Source organism: Micropterus salmoides, unplaced genomic scaffold (genome assembly GCF_014851395.1).
Source record: "Micropterus salmoides isolate LMB-PRFRI ecotype aquatic unplaced genomic scaffold, ASM1485139v1 Ms_hic_scaffold_11, whole genome shotgun sequence".
NCBI classification, from domain to species: Eukaryota; Metazoa; Chordata; class Actinopteri; order Centrarchiformes; family Centrarchidae; genus Micropterus; species Micropterus salmoides.
In genome coordinates, this window is record NW_024040152.1 from 11,948,945 (window position 1) to 11,969,917 (window position 20,973).

The 20,973-nt window shown below is 39.4% G+C and overlaps 1 protein-coding gene across 4 annotated transcripts; it reads left to right on the plus strand.

The window, feature by feature from the left end:
* Window positions 1-717: 717 nt before the first annotated feature.
* inpp5b (inositol polyphosphate-5-phosphatase B) lies at window positions 718-20,745 on the plus strand. Of its 4 annotated transcripts, none has more exons than XM_038710901.1 (23): window positions 718-1,023; window positions 1,995-2,074; window positions 2,265-2,362; window positions 2,532-2,561; window positions 2,665-2,775; window positions 4,024-4,167; window positions 8,376-8,466; window positions 9,460-9,630; window positions 12,151-12,252; window positions 12,536-12,650; window positions 14,325-14,441; window positions 15,838-16,025; window positions 16,234-16,345; window positions 16,447-16,556; window positions 17,075-17,210; window positions 17,479-17,589; window positions 17,833-17,998; window positions 18,319-18,638; window positions 18,745-18,852; window positions 19,334-19,418; window positions 19,628-19,755; window positions 19,871-19,982; window positions 20,428-20,745. In XM_038710901.1, exons 1-23 carry the CDS (start codon window positions 967-969, stop codon window positions 20,535-20,537), a joined length of 2,802 nt encoding a protein of 933 aa, XP_038566829.1. In that variant the 5' UTR covers window positions 718-966; the 3' UTR covers window positions 20,538-20,745. The 4 variants fall into 4 exon arrangements, with proteins under 4 accessions (XP_038566829.1, XP_038566830.1, XP_038566831.1 ...); XM_038710902.1 differs by having other exon boundaries at window positions 719-1,023; window positions 18,319-18,554; XM_038710903.1 differs by having other exon boundaries at window positions 720-1,023; window positions 1,990-2,074.
* Window positions 20,746-20,973: the final 228 nt, after the last annotated feature.

Here is a 20,973-nt window from a genome sequence, read left to right on the forward strand (position 1 = left end):
GGATACAATTCGTTTGTCCCTGCATAAATCAGCCAGGAGAATATCGTGACCTAAGTGATATTAGCTCACTGCAGATATATCGTATATGTGTGTGCATGTCGGCCAATGAGTAAGATGAAATTGTAATGCCAAACTACGTTTGAGGTAATTAAGAAACTGTTTCACCTTTATAGTCTGTCCACCACAGAGCACTGACAAGGTGAATTCTACACTGTGAAACAAATCTAAGAAATTTGTGTCAATATTAGCGGTGTCCCGTGTTTTGTTTTGTTTTAATTAGCCTATGGGCTCTCAGCCGATAGGCCTAGCCTATATGTCATTATCAGATTTTTTCTCGAAATTGATATCAGATTTTGTCTACAAAATCCAGTAGGCCTATCGGTCAGGAAGCTAGACTGTGCATATACCAATGAGGATTCTACCTGGAAGCCCAGGCCTTGTTTTTCAGGTTAATGCCAAAACTAGGTCAAAGGTAGGTTTAGGCGAATATATTTCAACGTGAAGTCAGTTCCCCTCCAAAAAAATAGCCTACCACTGACAACTATTGACCAGGTGGCTCTTCAAACATCCTATAGACAGCTTCGATAGGCCTATAACTTTGTAGAAGTGGCGATGCGGCTCTACTGCAGGACGTCACGCCATCCTTCTCCTCTCATTCGCCTGAGGCCAAATCCAAACCGAGCTGACAGCCCAGATGTGTGACGTCACTGCGGGCAAGCGATTGGGAATCAGTGCGTGGCAGAGTGCGTCGGGCCAGCAGCTCGACGAAGAAGGGAACATCTGGATCAAAACGGAATATTGTCGGATTACATGGGGTTCCTGAAGCGTCTCTCCCCCCGCTGTACACTTGGCTTACGCTGGAAAGCGAAATAACTGCGCTGCTCGAAACTCCTCCGGGTATTTTCGTGTGGGAAGCGTGCGGCGGCAGAAGTTGTCCCACAAGTAGCCTAACTAACTGCCTTCACCATGGATCAATCCGTCGCAATTCAAGAAACTTTGGAAAGGGGAGAAAACTGCATCATAGTATCCTTTGCGACGCTCGTGCGCTGTTTTATGGATCGTCATTACTTCAAATGACGAATTACCTGCTTCAAACTAAAGCCCATAACACGACTCGGTTGAACAATACCTGAGACCGGAGAGAGGCCTGTAAGAAGGCTCTGCCACAAAGCCGACATCTCTGTGAATAAATAGTACAACCTCAGTTAGGCAGGCTGTGATTTCAACCCAGGTCAATGCATTTCCAGAGCACGTAGATTTCAGCATTATAGTGTAGGTTTAGTCGGGTGTGACTTCCCAACGATAAGATCCAACGTTTGTAGTAAGACCTTTCATCCACAAGATGGCAACTTTGTTTCACCAGCTTCTCGTTATAAGGCAGTGGTGGAAGAAGTATAGATCCTTTACTTGAGTCAAAGTAATAAAACCAATGACAAGAAAATCCTCCATTACATCAAAAAAAAATAATCATGCATTCATAATGGCACTTCAGATAAAGAAGTGTTATCAGGAAAATGTTCTTGAAGTATCAAAAGTAAAAGTAGATTTTATGCAGCAGAATTGCACCTGTTAGTCTTATTTTAATAATTAAACATGTAAGAAACATTGTGATTTTGCATGTGTTCAAGATGGAGCTAATTATATTTTTCTGTTGTGCATACTGCTGAGTATTTTAATCTATAAAAATGTATCATATTATATAAGCTGCTGATATGCGGATAAGCAGTTAATATGTTATTGATTTGGAAAGTAACTACAGAGTTCAGATAAATGTACAATATTTCCCAGTAAAATGTAGTGGAATTACTATAAAACTAAAACTAAATGTACCTTGTTATAGGAAACAAAAACAAAAAACAACGTTCCCCATTGTACCCAAAATAATATCTTGAAATGAGAGGAAGGTCATATTCCCTGGAGAAATAATAATGGTGTCACCAAAGGAACACATGCACACATGATTTACACTATATCCTTAACTAAACTGTGAACATGCTGTCCAATGTGATGTCCTCTTTGATAACATTGTAGAGAGCAGACTGCTGGGATTGGTGGAGTCTGCAAAAGAACACGCGTGAGTTTTAATAGTCTATACAAATGATCTACAAAATGGCTTCTGTGTGAACTGTATGCTTGTATTCAAAGAATGACTGATTATTTTGTAAAGAGAGGGGGTGACAGCATTATGTTATCCAGGGCAAGACAGAGCTGCATCAACCTGTCTGACACTGTTGAAAATGAAAATGTCTTGTAATGTTTTATAGAATCTTTACTTATACCCATCGAAGGATGGCCATTACTGCTGATGACGTGTCACTGGAGGACATCATACCCATCTCCCTTGACTTTGCTGTCGTGGAGGGTGAGCTGCTTCCATTTGTTGTACCTCACTGAAAACAGAGTGTCAATTTGAAAGGAGAGAGACATATAATATTGGGTTCTTCAAGATAACTATTGTTTCTAGTGATGGCATGATAGTAATTTCTCTGAAGCACCCTTAAACATTTCTCATGCGGCTTTTTTTTTTTTAGTTTCCTCACCAGAGGAACTTGCGGTTGTGGGTGAGTTGCCCTCCTTTCCATTGTAGCTCAAGTAACATAACTGATCCACCACATGAAACTGAACATCTGACTTTTCTGGCATTCTTCATTCTTATGATTCTAGGTGGTGATACCAGAGTGAGGTTAAGCTACCAAGAAGAGGAGTTAGAGCTCAGACTTCCTTTTGGGTCCCACTCGCGGCTCTTCCTCAGCGAGGTCAACAGGGCATGGAGTGGTAAGTCAGCCCTAACAGATATACATATGCAATCCGTTTACATGACATCCACCTGAGGACATACTCAGAACCTTTAAATAATTCCCAGAAAGTTTGTGGACAGTTTAAGAAAAAAATATAAAGCTGTTAGGGGAAGAATGTGGAAACCGATTTTCATTTCAACAGTACAGTAGCACAAACATGGATCCTCACCTCTTTAGGCTTTATAGACCACTAATAATTTGTTTGGGTTTAGTAGTCCATATCTTTAGATTTTCTTTTCTGAACAAAGTTGGAGGGTCACATGTGTGTAAAGAAGTACAAATGATATGCACTAACCATCTGTTTGAAGAAAACCTGCTCAGCCAGTTTTCAATTGCCTTGGGGTTACATTATGTTGCAAACCACGATGGAAATAAAGGAAAATAAATTTAAAAATAGAAATAAAAAACACCATGATCACAAATGTATTTGGCTGTGGTTCACAACAACAACAACCAATTTTAGAACTAACAACAAACTGGTGGTGTCACCTCATATGTCAGTCACTGCGTTTACATGACACATGGCAGACAAATAAGAGAGGGAGACAGACAGACGGACAGAGGTGGGAGGTGGAGTTTGATTGGTGCAGTTCGTCTCTTTCACAGGAAGCGTTTGCAAAAGGGACTAGATGAAAACAGTTTATAAAGGATGTGCAACTTCCTCTTCATAACTTCTCTGGAACTACTTTTGACTTTCTGCATCCTTTTCATCTGAATGTAGAGGGCCATTAGGAGCCTAACGGGCAGTCTGCTTTATTATAAATGTTTCACTTTCGTCACTGGCTCACTATTTTTAACAGTAGAAACTCCACATGAACACCGACAAAGTCTGATACTCAAAGATGAGCCACAAAGGCTTTTAACCCGGTGAGGGATACCAGTGATGGAAAGATTAAATGACCAGGAACCTGTTGTTGTTGTTGTTGTTGTTGTTGTTGTTGTTGTTAAAAAGGAGAGTGTAATAAAGGGTAACGGTAAGATTCAGATTCAGATTCCTTTATTGTCATTGTCATTGCCATTGCAGTACAACGAAATCGAGTGCAATCCTGACAATTTATTCCCACATAATAAAACAAACATGACAACAAAATAAAAAATTCATGTATCATGAATCTCACCAGTGCTGTTGTTCAGACTCTTACATTTTGTAATATATTATAAAGTATATCATATTGCCATTATTGTAATTCTAATGAGCTTGCTCTTGCTGTCCGTCTTTCTTCAGATGTTTGCAAGTCTCCTGACCAGGTACCCCAGTTCGAGTGGATCAGCAAGTATCACAAAGCCACCAGAGGTCAGGGAGTTGTCAAACAAGCCCTTGCACCCCTCGGCACGACACTCACTAAACTCAAGCAGCACAGCAAAACAGGTTTGTTCACAGCTAGCATCTCATGTCCAATAAACTTCACACATTTGTGCAGTGGATGACAAGAGATTAAGTTATTTATCTTCTTTGCCTCTGCCTTTTTTTGGCAGTCTACATCAAAGAGTGATAAAAGAAAACTGGGTGGTTTTGCAAGTACCACTTCCTTTGAATGCAATTGGCCCAACCTGCGTATTCATAACTGTCAGAGAGCCATGTGGGGAAGGAGGTCAGTTACTCAATAGGCCATTTTTACTACATTCTTTATGACGCGTCATAGCAGAAAAGACCCTGTGTCTTTTAAGCTAAGAACATTAATTATGGCTCCTTTGCATTTAAGTGTTGCAGGAAGCCACGCTTGCCAGCCAGCCAGCCAGCCAGCCAGCATACACAAAAGCAGGGTAATGGGGAAAAAAAGAACAGCCTGGTAGGTACTAAAAGCTGATATATGAGGGGGGAAGTTTGTTTCACACTGTTGTAGCTTTGTTTTCAGCATGGACTGTGGAACTGTAAACAACATTTGGTTGCCAGGCCTTAGGGGCCTTGGTGCAGAATAAGGACTTAATAATGAAAAATAGTACCGTCTACCTATTAAGTAATTAAGCAATATACACAGAATAGGCAACCACAAAGTAACCCCCCCCCCCCCCCAAAAAAAAATGTCTTATGATTTATTTGCAAATAATGCAGTGAAATGTGCAATTTACATGATTTTTTAATTTGCCTTGATTTTAATTTCATACCATTTCATGCAAGATTATATTTTTGCATGCTAGATTACAGCCACGCAGTTTATAGATATAGATATGACATGCATGTTACATACAAAACACATTATCTAAAAGGCATGTAAACATAAAGAAACAACAACAAAAAACGAAGTTCCTTTTACAAATCATACCACATTCATCATCAGTGTTTTAATAGGCTATTTACACAATTAAATTATCTTCTTGACGCGTATGGGCTTAACTTTCCGATGTAATACTGATGTGGTAAAAGCCCTTTCCGGTGTTTGTCCAGCCTCCTCTCTGCAGCACACAGTCGGGGAAGGTAAACTCCTCCTACATCACTATTAGCATGGGCAGGCTGAACATTGCTCCTCTGCACAGAACGCGTGGGAGGCGCGGTGCAGGGAGATGTCTAGAGTGATGACAGACTCTGGTATGACAAAAATATTTCTTCAATTGTTGATTTTTGAGGTGGTGAAAGGAAACTCCATTGCATTAATCTGTAGCATTCAGTGTACCCTAATTAGCTAGCTACCTAGCTAATGCTAGCGAGTGGTAGTAGTAGTTGTTTTTTTCAAAGAAGCTAACTTTAGCCAGATTAGCTTAGGACTCGTCCGGCAGAATAATGGTAGTTGTAAATCCTAGTAGTAACGTTAGTATTAAGGCTAACTGTTGCTGCCTCAAAACCAAGCAATTGTGAATGTTACCGCACGTACACAGTTGATTCACGAGTGACTACTAATGTAACATTAAGTCCCAGTGAAATAATGTTCATGGTGCTGTGACAATAAATGACACCTGTTGTGGTTGGTGTAACGTTAGCAGTATCGTGTTTTAATAACAGTGAATTGTGTCATTTATTGAAACAGTTTTGGCTTGCATCTTAGTCAGTTTACTGTTTCATTCTCAGGCTGTTTTCCGGACTTGGATGATCCTCTTAGCTAGCCTGCTAGCTTTAAATCAGTTGTTAGTCTGTAAACTTTCTCCCGACCTCCTGTGAAAGAAAGGTGCTTATTGCCTGCTTTGCCTTCAGCTGCAAAATTATCCAAGTGTTTTATTAAGGCAAGAGAAACAATTTGTTAAATTTTTTTTTTTGCATATGTAGTTTTGCATTTAAGTATAAAAAGAAACCACAAAAAATGATTCCTCTGCAGTTTGTTACCCATAGATTTTGACCATAAAGGAAAGTTATGCAATGTTGAACTTTGTGCAGATGTAGTTTAAAAGCTATGACTTCGGAGAACAACTTGACCGCAGATGGAGAGGTGTTGGAGAGTGAACATGCAGTTAGTCAGACTTCATGCAACTCCTCCACAGAGAAAGTTCAGTTAAGTTCATTCATTTGTTAAGAATACTAAAGCATGTGCGGGAATCCCATGTAATAAAATAACGGAGCTACTCACACACACGACGCTCATATGGTCATGGCCTCATCTAGGTGCTGGTTGCAAAAAACAGGTGCAGTATTGGTTGGGGTTTAGTTAAACAGGCTAAATATTAAATGGGTGATTTAAAAGTGAAAAAAGCAATGTCAGAAAACTCTGTGCCATACTTTTCGGTAGGACTAACATACTGTGGCATAACTGTCTTCAGTAGAGCATAAACTGCTGTCATTAGTGTATTTTATAACACCACAAGCTAGTGATTTTAATTTTTGATCTGACGCTATACTGTATGTATATGTTAATATCTTCTGATAATTTGTGCATTTAAATCAAGCCCCAAGATTTGTTTTAATGCATGTTTTGCAAGTTTACATTCATTTTACAATGAGAATCTCAATATTATACTGTACAGTGTTTTTTTCTTTCTTTTTTCTTTTTCCAGATACATTGTAGTTCACAGAGAAACACTGTAGGACTCTTGTATAGTCTTACGTTTTATTTTGCATTTTTTATATATTATGTACTATACAAGGAGAATTTCATATGTTAACTTGGAAAACTCTAGAGTCAGTTTATCAGTTACATGTGGGGTTTTCTATGTGTGCACAAGGAGATTTTCACCTTCTCAAATGTAGCATGTCTGTGCACGCTTTCGCTTTCAAAAGCATTTCACAGTTTGCTGGCAATTTTCTCTGTCAAACAGAGGGCCATCTTCTTTTCCTGTTGACACAAACAACAAAGTCACTGGCTTTGAATTAAAATGTCAGTTGTTCCTTCTAGGAATCCTTCTAAATGGCACTTTAGCCTGACCTTGTTTTGTTGTTTTATTTTTTACCAAATGTACAAAAGGAAACAAACAACGTTAAGCATTTCTTCCATGTTCTCAGTTTGGTACACTGGGCATTTCCTTTTGTAAAAAATAAAAGATTCAGCAAAAAAATAGCCAACTGTGGTAATACTGATTAATACAATTGACATTTTTGGTTGTAATTGAGTCAGACTTTGGTGCTGCGTTGCACATTGGCCTAGCCCTGACAAAAAACATAAATTGTGCTATTGCATTAACAAAGCTTTGTCAGTTTAGTTCAAACATATTTTGACTTTCATTTGGATTGTTTGAAAAGGATTTTTTTATTCACCAGTCCCCTTTGTGTCACAGGTTTATTGCATCTCTGTTTTATATCCTTACAGCTGTGGCCTTGTTTAGAAAACTTGTATAATGTTGTTAGTATTAGTACTGATGAGGTCCACATCCAGTCAGTAACTGTCGGTGTATTTTGAGTCACGGGGTTCTTACATTGAATGCTGCACACAGACCATGGACCAAATGGATCATATATTGCTTTCAGTTAGTCAAGTAGCCTAGCAGACATGTAATAGAAAATAATAAATATATAAGTAAAAAATAAGTGTTGAAATTATTATTAGGTATTGAAATAGGTATTATGTTTGTTTTTTGGCCATTGAGCAGTGCTGTTGGTCAGGTGCATTGGTTAGCCTGCCTCAACCTTTCAAGTTTAATTTCCTGCTCAAAGAACATGTCTTTCCCTTTCAGAGGAGCTAGCTGTGCCTGCCAAGCTGCAGGAGACAAGGCCATGCTGTCTCATACTTGACACTGAGCCATTAAATCCAACTACTTGGGATGCAATAATTGTAACCAACTGCAAAAGACAGCCACAGTCCATTGGCCACCACAACTGAGCCCTGACCTGGCACTTTTATGATTGACATGTGTGTTACTGTGCATGTTTGTTTTTATTCTTAGTCATAATTGGCTTTAATTTATTCTGCATATCAGAAAAACTCATGGCTGGGTTCTTTCTAATTAGAGTGAGTTGTCTCGGGCTGTAAATGCCATTAAATATTAAGATAATGTTGATGGGTAGGTCTCCCAGCAGCCGGCAAGACACAGTTACACATTGTCTTAACTGGCAACATGCAAACATGATATTCATTTGTGATTCAAAGTGCAGGGAGTTGGAATGGTGCAGAACTGTGCTGTAAAACTGCCATTTACCTTTCATGCTTACCATTGTAAACGAGTAAACTAAACAAACACTTTCTTCATGTCATTTTGTTTGCTGCTCTTCCTGAACAGAGAGATCATCAGACAAAAAGGGAACTTTGGAATGGGAGAAAGCATCTAACAGTGGCACACAGAAGTCCAGAGTGTATTCCAGCTCAGAGAGGTGAGGCATTTTTTTTCATTCACATGTGGGAGCTCGGAAAAACAAAATTCTTTCTACCATTATGTATTTTTAAATAGTGGTAGAACGAGCCTTAGAATATTCTACTGCTATAGTGGAAGTACTGTTCTTAAAGTTTCCCAGTGAAGTTTTATTGTAAACAAAGTTTACATTCAGTGTTCAGTGCATTTCTCTTCTCATTTAACATGTGCAACAAATTTTTTTATATCCACGTTTACTTGCTAGATGTCTTCTTCTTTCCTGCCTTTTACTGGTGCATTACCTCCACCTGTAGATCAGTAGAATAGTGTGAAACCAGTGGCAGAGAAATGTCAGGTCAAAAACTTCACAGGGTACCTTTTTGATATCACTCAAGGAAAGGTATTAAAGTGGCCATTTTGAAGCGAAATTACGCTGAGGGAAGCCTACAACATAAACTCTGTAGTTAGGTTGTATAGTTTGAGTGCATAAAAATCTAAATTGCAGTGATTTAAGTACTTTGTTGCTTAAACAGTATTAGAACAGTACTGTGTATGTGCCTGGTTGCAGCTATGTGATCAGTGTTTACTTTATATAAAGCTGTTAAGGTATAAAAATGCAAATTTGTTGATTTGTTTAACCCGGAAGCCACGCTACAGTTAGTTACAGTATATTCCTGGAATCTTACAGGGGCCAGGGATATTACATTTCTTCCTCTCACCTCAGCCGCATTAGACTTTTAGTCTGGAGCAGACTGTTGTCTCTGTTAAGCCATGATTTTATTTCTAGCTTTTTGAAGAGTTATAGCTTGATGCAGTTAGGCTTGAGTATCCTGAATGTGAACTGGCAACTGTGCATAGGTGCTTCTAGGCAAAATCTAAACAACCAAACGCACAATTTGTGATAAGATATTCCCACTGAAATCACACCAGTGTGACAAAATGCCCCCGTTTCTATCTTGATCTGTCTCCACTCACCCCCACGCCTAACTGTTATTTCTTCTCTCCCTGTGTTAAGTCAGGGCATCTTCAGTCGAGAAGACCGGGATGACCTGGTGCGCTCCTCCAGCCACACCCCAGCTAACAAAGCCCAGATACTGGCCATGCCACAGTTCGGCCTGCGCGACAACCTTATCAAGTGTGAGCTGCTAAAGAATGACAATCTTTACACTTACCTGGAGGACTTCAGGTAATTTACTCTTCAATGCTTGTCGTGTCAGTTCTGACTCTGTCTTAAAAAGGTACATGCATTTGGCAGATTGGTGCAGGCAGTTTGAGGTACAACTTGGTGATCTTGATGCAATTGAAAATTACTTCACTTTCACCACAGAAAATGTAACATTTTTTACTTACTTGATATCAGTAATGTGCTGATGCTTTGGTTGGGGCTATAGGTTATTTCATATACTAGTGTAGAGGTGTGTGATATGGTCTTTTGCTGTTAATTTTGAAACAGTTAAGAAAAGTGTATAGCTTAATGTATAGGAGCATTTAGACCAAGGGAATGCCACATTTAACCTATACCATAATATTACGATACCCAAACTCTTTGTAAGACTCTTATTACTACATTACAGTGATTTTGATTTCCAACTCTTATGTGGAAAACTGTAAGCTTAAGCTTAAAAAAGGTTTGAGAGGTGAGTCGGGATATTTTCATACTATTCAGTTGTGTTAAGCTCAGTGTGGATACTTGAAGTCTTATGTAAAAAGAATGAGTCAGCATCTGTAGGTTTGTATTTCTCTTTGCTAAATTAAGCAACGCTGTTTCAGACGCTGTCAAGAAATGCACCAGCCTAGGGCATTAACATACTGTAGCTCTTTATCTATTATTATTTATTGTAAAAATGAATGTCCCTGTAGAGGCCTGGATATAAGTGTTTTTGGTTGAAAAATAAGCATTTGCAGAAGTCATCATTGTGGTTTGGCTAATAACCACAGTGCCTCCTGCTGGTAGATCTGTGTCTTAATATGTACACCCGTATAAAAAAAATAATGCAAAGAATGAAAAATAATATAGATATAATAGGAATGGAAGAAGATCTCTTACAGTGTGTCAGATTTAGGGGCATCTTTACTATGGCATACAACATAGTATTTATAGGTAGATTGTGAAAACGCATGAAAAGAAGAATTATTGCTTTTTCGTTACCAAAGAATGAGCCCTTTATATCTACAGAGGGAGCGGTCCTCTTTTTTGCAAGTTTAGCGACCACCATAGGTTCTCCTGTATGCTTGGAACGGGTTGGTGAGGGTAAGGGTTATCACTTGGCTGCAGTGTAGCTAGAAGCCACGAAATCCTCCACACTGGACATTTTTAAGTTTGAAATACAATGGCAATTGACAAACCATAGTCTCAGTGGATGGGACTATTTCCTCACACCAAAAAGGACCCCTGTTATAGTCCAATTTCAATGCCTTTCTGTGTGGAACTTGCATTTTGGTGCAGGTTTCCCCTCGGTGCTCTGAATGTGCTGATTGGCTTATAAGCTTGAATTGTTGCCTTTGTCAGAAACAACACATATACGGAAAAGGCTGCATTTTGTTGCGACACGTATACATTGCCTTCTTTCATCTCATGTTACAGTACATACTGAGAGCAGTCCAAGATTTTTGTATAAATCCAGCTTCAGCATCTTTCTAGTTAGCTGAGGGTGGGGCCATTAGGGCAGAAAGTGTTGTACAGTGCGTTTGCAGTCAGCACAAAAATAAAGAGCTCTGTGCTGCTCCTGTGCAGCAATGTGAGCAGGGCAGCAGCTGCCTGAAGGTCAGAGGAGGGGGCTATTGAATGGAAGGAAGCTGATTTTCAGTCTGGACCTGCAGAATAAATCTCAGTGGGGACGTTAAAGACGAGGGCTTGGCCCTCTTACCATTTCTCACAATTGTTTCACCCTCTAGCATGGCACTTAAGTTCCAGTGGAGTTGCTCAGTGGACAAGACTCAGAGCTCAGTGGATAAGAGTTTTTATTTTCTGCTGTCTCTTTGCAATGCATACAGCTCATATGTGTAACTATGTATAAGGACCAGGTTACACTTGATCATAACTAACATAAATCTTACAACGTACCAACCATGTCAGAAATCTTTACAGTACAGTTGTGTAACAGTCTGAGTTGAGTGGGCAGGTGGGCTTTTTTACAGTTATTTTGCTGATGAAATACTGCACAGAATATGTAATGAGGAGGAGTCAAATACTGAGTACAGTGGACAGCTTCCTCAGCACCTTGACAACAGCTGTGACACTCTAAAAAACTGTTTAAAATGTATTTACTCAATACACTGAAATCGATAATCTGTGTCCAGTGTTCTAAAGTGGTCTGTTAAATTTTGTTGTGCTTTTGAAATTATTTAGTATCCTTACTATGAAAGACATTAAAATTTATGGTGTTTGCGTTACAATGCAGTGTGAGGAAAGGGGGTCTGAAGCTATGTGACCATCCAACGAGCAGTTCTGAAGAGTCTGAAAAGACAAGTTTTGCTAGAGACCCTCACAGTGAGCAGGATAAACTAAGAATAGTTAGCACATGGGGCGACTAGATAGCTGAGTGGTTAGGACTCACGGACTATTTGCTGCATGTCATTCCCCTATTCTCTTTCCCCACATACCCTGTCCATTCCCTTCAGTATCACTATAATTAGCACTTGTTCAAACAAACTGATACAGTCCTCTCCTTTGTCCCACTTCTCACCTCTACCTATTCTGTTTCAGCTTTTTTCTTGGCACATACAATGTGAATGGGCAAACCCCAAAGGAAAGCCTCCATCCTTGGCTGAGCTGCACTCTCAACCCTCCTGACATCTACTGCGTGGGGTAAGTCACATTCACCCGTCTGGAGAATAGCTTTGCAATTCTACTCGTAATCCCATTACATAGACAGACAAATACTGCTCCAACCTCTGACTGATGTATGCAACCATTGACGCTATTTTAAGTAGGAGAACATCCCACCCACATTTTCAGCACTATTTGTCCACTAATCCTGCCTACATTTCATTTAACTGCTTTGGTGCTGAGGATACCATGAAAGTACCCGGTAAAGATGAAATATACGAATCAAAGCAAAGTAAATTTTACCGTTTGTCCTTCCTGACAGTTTTCAGGAGCTTGATCTCAGCAAAGAGGCTTTTTTCTTCAATGACACCCCCAAAGAGCTGGAGTGGACGAAGGCTGTATCCGAGGCCTTGCATCCAGATGCGAAGTATGCCTTAGTAAGGAAGTCTTTTTCTTTTCTTTAATCTTGACCTTGTTTTAATATTGTTCTTAACAACTAGTTAGTATTTGGACTGGACATGTTAATGTTATAACACTGCCCACTATATTCTGTCTGTAGAGCTTGTGTAGCTGTTTTTAGCATGGAGGCTGGTACGCTTTTAAGTTCTGACAAGCGTTACATGGTGAAATATTAACTTTGATTTTGTTTTAAGTAGGGCTATAGCGAATACTTTGAAGCTTCATTTTTGCATGTCTATTCATTTGGTTTAAACCCAGTATTTCTGCACTGTTGCTGATGATAAAAATTACGTGTTATATTGTTTGTAAAATTAGATTCTAGTGGTGGCTGCATGGAATTGTTTCTCAAATTCACTGCTTTGTTCTTGCTAACGCAGCTCCCTCTCTTCATTCACTCTGTAGCTCGTTCAACCACTGCTGCTCTCTCTCTGTATCTCAGGGTCCAACTTTGAATCGTGTGTTCACAAACAGCATCCAACAAATCCTACTCATGCCTTTGTTAACAAAAAAGACAAACTCATTTAATCAGGTGAATCACTTTTTATAGTGTCATAAAACATGACGACAGACATTCGTAATCTCATTTGAAAACCTCAGTAGAAGCTTTGAATGTAAAAAAACAAAAACAAATTTGGTACATGCCTAGTTTACAGTGAGGCAGATACCTCATGCAAATGCCTGTGATCAAAGTAATTGTCTACATAACAATATACCATCACCATTACATTGATTATTACACAGGATATTCCTAAGGAACGGTTATGATATCCTTGCTTATTTGATGAGCTTAGTCAGGCTTTATATTTTTGTCTTTCTCTTTGTCTTTCCCTTATTCGCTTTCATCTACTTCCCTTTTCTTAGCATGCTGACTCTAACATATTGGCTTCCTCTTTTTCTTGGCTTCACTGTTCATCTTTGCTGTAAGACACGCAGCCAGTCCGGTGATGTGTCATTTCTTCATCCACTTATCTGTCACTGACACTATAAAGTGTCAAACAAGCTTCAGATCTGAATGTGGCATCTTGTAGGATTGACAGCAAGGCTTATATAACTGTTTTGCTTCCTCCCATGCACAGCTGCTTCATATTCCATTTTCTTTGAGACAGAGGGTGAGACTAGGGCGTACTCACACTTTGGCGTGCCCGAGCCCGGTACGTTAAACTGTGCCCAGGCACACTTGAAGAGGTGGGCTCCGGCATGTCACGGCATCTAGTATGATCACTAACCGTACCCGAGCACTTAACTTGGACGTGAGCTCCATGGTGCCTTGCGAGAGAGTTTTTATTTATTTTTTTCAAAAGTGTGATAACGTATGTGGAATGTTAGTACAGGCCAGTGGGCAAGTGGGGAGGGGGGGACAATCGTGCTCGGGCACAGTACAATGCAGCCGGGCCTAGTGTGAGTATACCTTAAATGTCTTCAACTGTAAATATTGTTCCAAGTAGATGTGGTTGAAAACAATTAAGATGTTGTTAAGAGCACCTTTAAGCATGCTTCATGTGGCTAGAGTGTCACTTGAACTCCACTGACTTCCTATTAAATACCAATATCCAGCAAATGTGCATATTACATTACTGTGATTGTTTTTTTTTTTTTTATCTTTTCAATTTTCCATTTGAAATGACGTGTGAATCTTACATGTTCTGCTTCTGGTGAAGTTGGTTCGTCTGGTGGGCATCATGCTGATCTTCTATGTGAAGAAGGAGCATGCAGAGTTCATCTCTGATGTGGAGGCTGAGACTGTGGGCACTGGCATCATGGGAAGGATGGTATGTACTGATTCTACATGTCCTATTTTATTGTGCACTGGTCCTCATGTAGGTTTTATTTAATTTATTTATATAGCTTATTATCTGTATATCTGTTGTTGCGTAAAGATATTACTTTCTAAACGGCGGTGCACTGTTGAGAGCAGCTGTGATCAGAACCCATGCTTAAAGCAAGCTGCCCTTTGTATGTCCACAGGACAGGTACATAAGAAAAAAACACTCCATCCTTTTGCTCACACACCAAATCAAATGTGAATCTACTACCCTCCTGATGATGGTGATTTATTTATTTATTTTTTCCATTCCAGTCCAGTTTTTTGATTCACTGTCCTTGATCGTGCTTTTTCAGTTATAAAATGTATTTCATCCTTGCAAAGCTTCAAACCAGCTTCCAGGCCTCAGGTGCCAAAAATATCTGAAATGATATTTACCGTACTTAACTTCAAAAAATAATAATAGTCCCAAATAGCTGCCTACCCTGTTTACTGGCCTGGTGTGGGAACACATTTTGACAAATAAACGCAGGTCTCCATTAAATGCCTGGTCTGTTTTTTTGTTTTTTTGGGGGATTTATAAAACCTCTCAAACCCCTCCGGGTCGCCCGCTTTAGTTGCTTCTAAGCTGCTTATATCGTTAATACAAATATTAATGTTTAAACGTATGATCAATATGTCAGTATGGACATGCTACACATCGTTAGATGGTTAGATTCTCCACAATTCAATCGATCAGGTCATTTAACGGAAACAACAAGCCCCAAACTGTAATTCTTATAGATTTACCAGTGTAACCGGCATGGTACAAGAGATGAAAAGAAAAAGAAAAGTGGCGACTCCGTTACCTTTGAAGTGCTCATTAAGTCCACTCGTTAAGTCCGAATGTGTCCATTCCTTGATTATTTATATTCCTTTAGTCTGTAAGGGTCTGTCTGCTAACCTCTGCCACACTTCTCTGATTCTACACTGTGTTGTTTTAGTTACATTGCTGCCTTCAAAATAAAAGCCCATAAGCTGTCTGTCGGAGCTAGATCAAAGTAATGACGCTGTGTCCAGTGGCTCCAACTTCACTCCTTGTGCACTGTTGCAGAATAGGTTATTCTTGTCTCATATGCGGCCATGCTTACTTAGCAGTCCCTGCAGTGTCGAGCAGATGGCTGGCAGGTGATCAGTGGGGGCCTTTGTAAGGCTGTTCCATGTTTTCCTGCACTAATGAGAAACTGGTTTATGATCTCCACCAAGAACCATCTGAAACAGTCAAGTATCAAACTGTTTGCATAATATCGGAAAATGTCAAGATATATAAATAAACTACATGTTATCGAAAACATGTTTTTCTCAAAATCTTTTTGCAAAACCTTTTGTTTCCCTCTCTCTTTCAATTGCTCACTGATTTGCAGGGAAACAAGGGTGCTGTGGCAATCCGGTTTCGCTTCCACAACTCTGATATCTGCGTGGTCAACTCTCACCTAGCTGCCCACATTGAAGAATATGAGAGACGTAATCAAGACTACAAGGACATTTGCAGTCGTCTCCAGTTTCGCCAACTTGACTCTACCCAGCCTCCACTCACTATCATGAAGCACGAGTATGAAACCAATTAAATATTAGTTACATTGTCATCATATTGGCATGTGGCGTTTTTTGCTTTAAATCCAGATATGTTCTGATTTATGTTATGTTGTAGTAGCTGAATAAGATATTGCAAATTCTTATCCTGTATGCAACTGTGACAATATTTGATCCACATTTATCTCCATGTGTCTTCCTCCATTTCTCTGTGCTTCCTTCACCAGTGTAATTTTATGGATTGGGGACCTAAACTACAGGATCACTGACCTTGAAGTTGACAATGTGAAGGAGCTAATCAGCAAGAAGGACTTTGAAACGCTGCACAATTATGATCAGGTAATATCAGTGATGGTCTCCTCTTTCTGCTGTTGAAATAGTCCTTACTCAACATTCGTGTTTAAAAGTGGTGATACTTACCGGCTGCATATGGTCCTTAGCTCAAGAGGCAGATCGATGAGGAGGCTGTGTTTGTTGGCTTTGTGGAGGGAGAGATTGATTTCCAGCCCACATACAAATATGACACTGGCTCTGACAAGTGGGATACAAGGTAATATATGAATGCTTGACTGCAAATAGCAGGATGGAATATTTTTATTAAGGAGCTCGTTCTTCAGTGATAGCGTTGTTGTTTATAGTTAAAGTAAGGATAATTGCAGAAAGAAATGTGAAGTAATCCAACTAATGAAACTACACATGCTATTATGCTGTTGTTGTATTTTTTGCAACACACGCACACATTCAACTTATCCCAGAACAGACACTACATTCCAGCTACCCTATTGTTTGTTTATAGAAGTTTTCTAGTCTACAAACAAAATGAATTAATGCCATTAGTTAATGCCATTTTAGAAAGAGCTGCTCAGTTTTAATGGAGTATTCTGCTCTTTCAAGCATGCTAGAGAATTTCCCAATGGAAAAAATAATTAACTTTGATAAAGTATGTACAAAAATACTGTAATACAGATGTAATTTTTGTCTTATGCATTTTAATACTTTGTATAGGACAAGGTCAAGGTATACTAAACATACTTCAGAATGAACATCTGTTCTTTCTTCTGCATTTAGTGAAAAATGCCGTGTGCCTGCGTGGTGTGACCGTATCCTATGGAGAGGGAAGAACATCAAGCAGCAGCATTATCAGAGTCACATGGCTCTGAAGACCAGTGACCACAAACCAGTCAGTTCCCTGCTTGTCACTGGGGTAAAGTATTCAGCCCTCTAACTAATTTCATCTTGAATTTCTTTCATTTAGTTTCTTGTTTTGGGCGAAAAAAGTCACAGTGGTCCTCCTTGTGAAGTTCCTTTCTTTTGAAAAATAGTGGAGGGGAGAAGAGATAAGTCAATGAAAAGTGCACTGAGATTGGACGTTATCTGCTCACTGCACTCCAACAGGCTCCTATCACATATGTATTGCAGTATTATGTAAGGGAAATATAACACCGATGTCTATGCTGCATTGTCTCCTACAGATCAAGAGAGTAAATACTGAGGCCTATAAGAAGACCTTTGAAGAGATAGTACGCAACATAGACAAAATGGAGAATGAGTGTATTCCATCTGTAACCTTGGCCAAGAGAGAGGTAAAGTTTCCCATCATAATCAGTTCTATTACAGTGTAATGGGAGCTGTAATGCTTCTCTGATACACATTGTACAATAAATTATGTTCCTTTTAATAAATTCAGTAAGTTAACCACCACTAATGAAGCAGTGTATTGATCTCGGGCTGTGAGCCTAATGCACACATTTAAAGGATACATTTACATGAAATAGAGTAGAGTCTTTCCATCTTGCTTCATGAAGCCTTCCCTCTTGTTCTTTTAGTTCCACTTTCAGGATGTGAAATTCATGCAGCACCAGGCGGAGACATTGAGCATCATCAATGACGGGCAGGTCCCGTGTCAGTTTGAGTTTATCCAGAAGCCGAATGAGCCCACGTACTGCAAGCCCTGGCTCACAGCCAACCCCCCCAAAGGCTTTATCGCTCAGGGTGAGTAGCACATACAGTCTCATAGAGTTTCATCCAGGAGTAACATCATTGTCCTGCCTTTAGATTTTAGAAATTGTATAAGTACACCATGAGCTTTGAGGCAGCTTTGATTTTGACTCACAATGGCAGGCTTTCTGTTGTACAAGATGAAAATAGATCAGGGGTGGTGCTTGGTGCTTTGCAAATCCTCATACGCTATTACCTAAATAAGTGACCTTAGCGCAACATAACTCATAACACAACTGATGCAGCAGGCATCAGTTCCTGAATTATGACAGTTCAGCCCCTTACTTTGTATGTGCGTCTCTCTCAACATCTAGGTGCTTCTGTAGACATTGATCTTGAGGTTTTTGTAAACCGCTCAACGGCGCCTGAACTTAACTCGGGCAAGGAGCAGATTGAAGACATCCTGGTGCTCCACCTGGAGCGTGGCAAGGACTACTTCATTTCTGTGACAGGAAACTACCTCCCCAGCTGCTACGGCACCTCCATCCATTCATTGTGTCAGCTGAGGGAGCCCATTAGGGACATGCCCCAAGGGACCCTACGTGAATTGGTTAGTGATCCCATGTGCAGATCGGGGACAGTGTCCTTGAAATACCTCTTCTCCAGTCAGGGTTGTGTCACAGGCCACAGCATGGTAGTTTGTTTATTTTTAATTTATATAGCTTTGCAGATTTGAAGATAAACACAGAATCCATTTTGAATGAACTGCTTCTCTTTGCTCTGGTTGTTCTCAACATCAGGCGGAGAAGTCTGGAGATGAGAATGCAGCAAAGAGTGAAAAGCCCCTAGACATTCCTAAAGAACTGTGGATGATGGTGGATCACTTGTTCCGCAATGCAATCAAACAGGTCAGAAGATGTGTTGCTGAAGCTTCTATGTTAGTGGTCAAAAAACACTGTACTCCTTTTTAGGTATTTTCACATTTGCAGGTTTGTATAATTAAAGTGAATTATGTAACTCTTGGCCTCCTTCCAACCTATTTGTCTTTTCTTATAAATTGAAGTTGCTGCATGCACATGAGAATTAAGCACAATAATAAAGTCAATATTTTAAAGACTAGGCTACAAAGACACTGGTATGACTGTAGTTTTGCCTGCCAGCCAAGAAGCTTTGTAGAGTCTCTGCATTCATTTGGTGAAGGGAATTCTTTACTGTTAAAAGCCTTGATTCAGGCAGTTTAAACACAGCATTTCGCTTTTAATTTTAATTAAGTCAAAGTCCATTGTAGCTCCACCATGCCTCAAACCGTCTTCAGCCCAAGTGAATTTTGCTCCTTGCCTTGCTTTTTAAGGACACAAATATTTAATATTTAATGTCCTCTATTTACAGGAAGACATATTTCAGCAACCTGGGCTTCGGAGTGAATTTGCAGAAATAAGGGATTGCCTTGACACTGGCATGCCGGATTCTCTTCGTATCCTTCAAAACAGTTGCCATCATAGCCATAGTGTTCATCTTTATAGAAGTTATGAAGTGAAGTACATAGATATTAAATGTTGTGTTGACATTATAATGAACCCTTGGATTGCAATCGTGTATTTGATTCTCATTTTGCACCTACTACATTTCAATACATGCATCTCTGAACAAGAGTGATGTCCTTGACTCTGTATTGACTTGCAGCTGGTAGTAACCACTCAGTAGCAGAAGCCTTACTTCTGTTTCTAGATGCCCTCCCAGAGCCTGTGGTTCCCTTCTCCTTTTACCAGCAGTGCCTAGAAAGCTGCTCCAACGCCAGTCAGTGTGAGAAAGTGAGTGAGACTGGCTGCAGTTAATCACTGATCACTAATAATCTATTCCAAGATGTGTTCAAATCATAAAGTTAATCTCTGGCTTTTTTGATACAAAAATGTATTTTGTCTGCAGGTTATTTCCATGCTACCTCAGTGCCATCAAAATGTGTTCAACTATTTAGCTGCTTTTCTCCGAGAGCTTTTGAAGAATTCTGCTAGCAATCGATTAGATGTCAACATTTTGGGTAAGAAAAGAGAGCAGGTTGCACAGTCTCTTTCATTTGTGAATGTGTCATTATTAGCTATTGATTAGTCAACATGTTGGGTAAATGAAGAGAAACTAATGAATAAAGCAAAATGGAAAGTGAAAGTCCTGTTTATTCTGTTCTGTTTATAACTCAAGGACTATTTCAACTTACTTTCTGTTCAACTTACTCTGTGCAAAACAGGCAGTTTCTGTAAAAGATAATGTGTGCTCACCCAACCTACCCTGTATAAATAAAGGCAAAGGGAATTGTACTACCATCTAAATATGATAATTATTTAAAATCCTTCTATTTCCTTAAATTTCTTCTCATGTTCTCTGTCACATTCGTCTAACCTCTGCTAATTAAGATAGTACATTACAACTAAGAAAAGGAACATGCTATTTATTATTCAATATGAACAATTTGTTTTCCTTCTTCATAGCAACTATTTTTGCCTCCTTGCTCCTGAAGTCACCCATGAAGCAGGATCTTGCAGAAAAGAGGAAGACTCAAGAGTTTTTTCAGCACTTCCTGACCCAAGGGTCCTCCTAGATGGAGGACTTGTCCCTCTTGTCCTTCATGCTGAAGCTGAACACTAAACACTGTACAGTCCAGTATTTGAAATAAACTGTAATTATTTCTTATATTCTTAGATGGCTCTTTGTATAGATATAGTATAATTACTGAAAATGACATCTCTTATCTGATTTTTGATCTGTTGATGCACAGAGTTTATTGTATATCATTGAGCCTCTGTAGAGACCTAACACTTTTTAATGTATATTTTATTTAAAAATGATTTGTATTTTAATGTTTCTGATCTCAACAGTATATTGTTTTTATATATAAAGGTTAGAAACAAGCTGTGTGTGACTGATTTTTAATTCAAATTTTATTCTCAGTCCATGTTGCCTGTAATACATCAACACTAAATTAATGTGTTTGGTTTCTTCATAATGAGGGAGAGAATATCCTTCCTCCTGCATTC